The sequence below is a fragment of the Phalangium opilio genome, unplaced genomic scaffold (assembly GCF_054372755.1).
Source record: "Phalangium opilio isolate 3A_F unplaced genomic scaffold, DU_Popi_V2 ptg000650l_1, whole genome shotgun sequence".
NCBI lineage: Eukaryota > Metazoa > Arthropoda > Arachnida > Opiliones > Phalangiidae > Phalangium > Phalangium opilio.
Window position 1 is genome coordinate 315,925 of NW_028324245.1, and position 6,618 is coordinate 322,542.

Sequence of the window (6,618 nt, forward strand, 5' to 3'; positions counted from 1 at the left end):
CTTAAATATTTAAATGTAGATGCAAGCTCTTTAAATTTAAATTCGACGGTTAGAATTAGGAACTAATGAAGGGTAAGGCGGGTGGATGAGATAAAGGGTTAGATGAAGAAATATTATTACCTAATTAGTAAATTAAAATAAAATTAATTAAATCATGGTATTAAGGTCTTAAACGACTATAGATTAATATTGTTTCAAAACTTCTACTTAAAAATATTAGAAAAAGCATTTAAAAAAGAGTAAAAACTAATTACATTTTTTTAAAATATATCTTTTACAGTTTCGTAAGAAATTAACATGAACAAACTCATCCTCGCAGTTCTCATTGGTAAGTATCGGCAATTCGACTAATCCCCATTTAAAATATAGTTAAATGTAAGACTAAAGGTGCTGACAGCGTAAAATAAAAAAATATATATATATATTAAATAGGTAGCTAGCAATTAAAAATTCCTTTTCAAAAAAATCGTGATTCAAAAGAAAAGCAAGAAAATTAATGAATAGGATTCCTTCTTAGCATAATTATTAGAAAAAGTAAAATCGGGAGCCCATTTTAGAGGTAAGTTGCGAAAAAACAACCCGTCAACCCTAGAATATGTGAGACGGTAGAGAAAATGTGCATGCTAATATATTTATGGTAACCACGACGTTTACAGGAATTTTCCCAAATAATAAAAGAGTATAGGGTTCGTTAAGGAAAAGTATTAAAGAATTTATTTAAAACAATTTTCCGGCTCAAATGAAAAAAGGTCAAAGTTAAAAAAAAAAAGGAAGGAAGACGGGCTAAAACAGTAAATAAAATAAAATTCATCAATATTCTAGAATATTGGAAACGAAAATAACTTAAAATTTATACCTCCCCCATCGCATTGCATGCATGATCACGATTTCTAATAGATGTCGAATTTCATCCCTTTGGTATTAAACGGTCTTAGCTAAAACAACATGGGGGTAATTAGCGCAAAAGGTAGTTAGGAGCAAGAAATACGACACCTTCAATAGCAGTACTAAACCAAAAGAACCCCCCCCCCGGGCCGAAAGTTGATATCAAAATTGGGTCAATAATATGAAATGAATTTTTAATACCGCACGATTTTTAACGAAATATTGAATTCACGCGCCGGAGCTAATAATTTAAAATCATCGCGAAATCCATAATATAAAAGGTTATGACCCTAAATATAAATATATATATATATATATATAAGTATTGATTTAATTTTTTCCCCGTATATTTTTTTAACAAGAACTGAAAATTTAATTAAAGAAAAATCGTGATAATAATAATCTTCTTCAATACGAATCTTAAAAGTTAAAACTATTAGCGGTTAGAAATTGGAAAATTAATGGTTTTAATAGAATTTCCGGAAAGGGTTATTTAATGGTAGCTACGCACGTCGTTAATCGATAAAATATTTTAAATCAAAATTTATGGATTTTCCTGGCACCGCCGAATTCACTATTAAGATAATTATTGAATTACTTATGATAAATAATTAATAATCTTAGTTACTCATTAATAGATTTTCAATTTAGGTATTAATGATAATAAAGAAAAAACATTTTAATCGTTAGAACACGATCCCTTCAACTTGATTCAATATAAAAATAAAGAATAACTTTAGTTCATTTAGAATTCTTTCCTCGTTTTACCAGAAAAGGTATTGGCATCTTGTACTAAAACTAGAATTTAAAATAACACTTAGCGTCGGTATTCCATTTACTATAAGTATATTGAGCCACTTTATCATTTAAAATAAACTGGCTCAAGTACTGTACTTCGAGTTGATAGAGAGAAAGAGAGAGGAACTATTCCCAAAATTACCCAGATGGTCAAAAATACCCAAATCCTTTAATAGGTATATTTCAAAAACAAGTTTATAATATAATTTAGTAAAAAAAAAGAAGTTATATTTCACACCATACCTGCAAGTCCACTTTTGTTTTGTAAATTCGGACAAATCCCATGCAGTCTACTTCTTAGTCTTAGCATCTAGGCTAGTTTTTTTATTGTAACAATTTCTAAATTTACATTTTCCAATAGGAATATAAAAAAAAATTCTGGACGAAATCTTTACATAAAAAGGCGGTTATAAAAAGAAATTAAACAAACCCACATTTATTTAAGTGGTCTTCTTTTGACGCCGCGGAATAGAAACTAGTTGTTATTATTACAGAAAGAGACAACCCACACAGTGTGGTGTTGTTATGTTATGTATAAATCAGTCAATGAACCCGATTGAAATTATAAGGCGCGGTGTAAATAATAATAGACTTTATAGAAGAACTTTCTCTTTCTTCATCTTCTTATCGCATTTTATTAATTTGAAATTCCAAAGACACATCTCTCTGATTCTAACTCGAGTTTAGCTGTCAAGTTATAGAGAGAACGTACCTTACTAGGATAGGATAGGTTTATAATAAAAGAACAGATTTGTCTAAGAAGAACAGGCGCGGGTAAAAAAATGATTCAAACTAGTTATTACAACAACAATATCCAATCTGTAATTTCTTCTTTTGAGAAACTGTATTGAAATGGCACGAATTGAAACCTAACCTCCCGCGGTGAGGAGATAATCTAGAAAATTGCGTCTGTAAAAGATGTTTCTGTTTTCTCTCCCCTTGATTCGCAAATGGGATTGAGAGAAAATGATCTTCGCAACTAGTTTATTTTTCGGCGATATTAAGAAAGAATGCCATTTATTTTGAGATGACTTATTTTTATTCGGAGCTCCTATAAAGAGTTAAAAATGGGATGGGTTGTTCTATTCTTTGCTGAATGAGGAAGCTCATTACAATGTTTTTGCCCTCCAACAGGACTAATCGCCACTGCCCATGCCTATGGTGGGGTAAGTCTTCAACCATCGCCCTACTCTATTTTTAAAAAGAATATGGATTAACGATTTTTGAATTACTTCTTTATAGCGGCGGAAGATTGGTGGTTACGGAGACGCCAACGGTGCATCCAATGGTGCAGCGGCCGTAAACGGAAACGGTAATGGATACGCCAATGGTGCCGCCGCCTTAAACGGTAACGGTAATGGATACGCCAATGGTGCTGCTGCCGTAAACGGAAACGGTAATGGCGCGTCCAATGGAGATGCATACGCGAAGGGTGCGAGCGCGTACGCCGGCGCTCCTACACCAGGCGAAGGTCAAGACATTTACGGAAGTCTCAAGCCTTACGCAAACGGTAATGGAGCTTCCAATGGCAATGGGGCCTCAAATGGCGCCGCCTATGAAGCTACCAATGGTGCCAATGGCAACGGAGCCTCCAATGGCGCCGCCTACGGCGCTAACGGTAACGGAGCCGCCTACGGAGCTAACGGCAACGGAGCCGCCTACGGAGCTAACGGTAACGGAGCCACCAACGGAGCTAACGGAAACGGAGCCGCCTATGGAGCTAACGGTAACGGAGCCGCCTACGGAGCTAACGGAAATGGAGCTGCCTATGGAGCTAACGGTAACGGAAACGGAGCCACCAACGGAGCTAACGGTAACGGAGCCGCCTACGGAGCTAACGGTAACGGAGCCGCCTACGGAGCTAACGGTAACGGAGCCGCCTACGGAGCTAACGGTAACGGAGCCACCTACGGAGCTAACGGTAACGGAAACGGAGCCGCCTACGGAGCTAACGGTAACGGAAACGGAGCCGCCTACGGAGCTAACGGTAACGGAAACGGAGCCGCCTACGCAGCTAACGGTAACGGAAACGGAGCCGCCTATGGAGCTAACGGTAACGGAGCCGCCTATGGAGCTAACGGTAATGGTAATGGAGCCGCCTATGGAGCTAACGGTAATGGTAACGGAGCCGCCTATGGAGCTAACGGTAACGGAAATGGAGCCACCAACGGATACAAAGCCAACGGTAACGGAAATGGAGCCACCAATGGATACAAAGCTAACGGTAACGGAGCTACCAACGGATACAAAGCTAACGGTAACGGAAATGGAGCCACCAATGGGTACAAAGCTAACGGTAACGGCCGAAGACATGGTAACGGATATGGAGCTTCCAACGGTGTAAATGGAAACGGAGCTAGCTATGGTGCCAATGGAAACGGAGCCTCATACGGAAGCAACGGTAACGGAAATGGTGCCTCATACGGAAGCAACGGTAACGGCGCCTCATACGGAACCAACGGAAACGGAGCCTCATACGGAACCAACGGAAATGGAGCCTCTTACGGAAGCAACGGTAACGGTGCCGCCTACGGAGCTAACGGTAACGGAGCCGCCTACGGAGCTAACGGTAACGGAAACGGAGCTTCCAATGGAGTAAATGGAAACGGATACTTGTCTCCACCATCTGGCTACGAAGGAGCTAACGGCGAAGGTGGATCTTTGGAAAGCACCATCAAGGGTACCCCCGGTCAAGATTACCCAGTTTACAGTCAAGTTCCCGATACTGGTTTCGAATGCTCAAGCCAAGCTCTTCCCGGCTATTACGGTGATGTACAAGCTCAATGTCAGGTAAAATAGAAAATGTCATAACCCGCGCTTCCTCGACTTGTTTCTAACTTTCCTCCTGTCGATTCATTTCGTTTCAGGTTTTCCACATCTGCCAATTCGACGGTCGTCAAGACTCTTTCCTCTGTCCCAACGGAACCGTTTTCAACCAGCAATATTTCGTCTGCGACTGGTGGTACAACTACGATTGTGATCAAACCGAATCTTTCTATGGTTTGAACGCTGAACTTTACCAAGAAGGAGCTGGAGCCAACGGAAATGGAGTCAATGGTAATGGAGCCAACGGTAACGGATATGGAGCTAACGGAAATGGAGCCAACGGTAACGGATACGGTTCAAATGGAAACGGTTATGGAGCCAACGGTAATGGAAGAACCTCTAACGGTTACGGAGCTAACGGAAATGGAGTAGCCGCCAACGGAAATGGTTATGGAGCCAACGGCAATGGAGCTGTCGCCAACGGAAATGGTTATGGAGCTAACGGAAACGGAAGAACTTCCAACGGTTATGGAGCCAACGGCAACGGAGCTGCCGCTAACGGAAACGGTTATGGCGCCAATGGAAATGGAAAAGCTACCAACGGTTATGGCGCTAACGGCAATGGAGCTGCTGCTAACGGAAACGGTTATGGAGTCAATGGAAACGGAGCTGCCGCTAACGGAAACGGTTATGGCGCCAACGGAAATGGAAAAGCTACCAACGGTTATGGTGCCAACGGCAATGGAGCTGCTGCTAACGGAAACGGTTATGGAGCCAACGGCAACGGAGCAGCCGTTAATGGAAACGGTTATGGCGCCAATGGAAATGGAAAAGCTACCAACGGTTATGGTGCCAACGGCAATGGAGTTGCTGCCAACGGAAACGGTTATGGAGCTAACGGCAATGGAGCTGCCGTTAATGGAAACGGTTATGGCGCCAACGGAAATGGCAAAGCTACCAACGGTTATGGTGCCAATGGCAATGGAGCTGCCGTTAACGGAAATGGTAATATATAAAATCACCCTTCACATTTTTTCCGCGATTTTAATACTGAGTGACAACATTATAAATGTTTTCTATTTCATCACTTTTACAGGAGCTTCCGCCAATGGCTATGGTGCCAACGGTAATGGAGCTTCCGCCAATGGTTATGGTGCCAACGGTAACGGAGCTTCCGCCAACGGAAACGGCGCGGCAGTGAACGGAAATGGCGCCGCTGCTTACACTAGATCTCGCTCGAGCGGGTACGGTAAATAATTTAATAGTGTTTTGTAATATATAAATAAGAATGAAGGACTTGGTGCTATAAATATTATAGTTCCATTAAAGCATAGTAAAAAAAACGCAAAAAAAAATAATTATTATAATGCCATGAAAGCATCAGGGACTCTCTAATTTAACTTGTCGTTTGACATTTAGTTATTATAGTTTCTATTATTTTATACATAAATGTTTCCTCCCCCCTCTTTGTGTTAACTATTATTATATTATTTTTACGTTAATTATCATTATTTAATTGTTATTCGTCTTTCGCGGAATCGCGGTACCAAAGCATTATTTTCCTTTTTTCCTCGTATCTATTCTACAACTTAATTATAATTCTTCAACTTAACTTAATAACTTATGAACTGTGTTTCTCGTCCAATTTTGTGCGGTTTTTGTCTACAATGTCCTTTAAGCATTTTGTGTTGTCCATGTTGCGCGTCTTTATTGTGTAAAAAATATCTCAATGAAAATATAAATCAAATAAATATATAAATATTTTTTTCACAAACGAAACAAATTTCTCAAAATCATTTCCCACCGATTTACTTACCAATATTTGACCTCACCCTATATTGACCCCTTATTTCAGCCGAAGAAATTACATACAGAAATCATAAGCATTTACAATTAAAAATATAGAAAGGGAAAAGAACATAGTATTCGAAAAATATTTATCTACAGTCACGAATATCTTTAGGCTAGGAATTTTAACACTTCCGGAAGTTAAAAGATGGGTTCTCCATTCAAATTATTTAACTTCCTACTTAATACCAACCAAATATTAATTAGGAAGAAGAGAACGCGTAACACATTTTTGAAACCTGATTTATCAAAATTAAGCCGTGATATTTAATGTATTTTAAATGTTCTTTAACGGAAAACATGAAAATTCAAAAGTTATCG

At 39.3% G+C, this 6,618-nt stretch overlaps 1 protein-coding gene across 1 annotated transcript; it reads left to right on the top strand.

Annotated features, from left to right (window-relative positions):
* Nucleotides 1-272: 272 nt before the first annotated feature.
* LOC149588412 (uncharacterized) lies at nt 273-6,364 on the top strand. Its single transcript, XM_089862704.1, has 5 exons — nt 273-328; nt 2,818-2,849; nt 2,926-4,473; nt 4,551-5,454; nt 5,546-6,364. The coding sequence occupies exons 1-5, from the start codon at nt 298-300 to the stop codon at nt 5,704-5,706; spliced, it is 2,676 nt and encodes an 891-aa protein (XP_089718830.1). The 5' UTR covers nt 273-297; the 3' UTR covers nt 5,707-6,364.
* The last annotated feature ends 254 nt before the right edge of the window (nt 6,365-6,618 follow it).

What these genes read in the sequence shown, in the direction of transcription:
- LOC149588412 (XM_089862704.1), top strand. Translation starts at nt 298, where the DNA reads ATGAACAAACTCATCCTCGCAGTTCTCATTG. An exon ending in CATCCTCGCAGTTCTCATTG is followed by an intron (nt 329 to 2,817) that starts GTAAGTATCGGC and finishes GCCCTCCAACAG; the next exon opens with GACTAATCGCCACTGCCCAT. An exon ending in AGCTGCCGTTAACGGAAATG is followed by an intron (nt 5,455 to 5,545) that starts GTAATATATAAA and finishes TCACTTTTACAG; the next exon opens with GAGCTTCCGCCAATGGCTAT.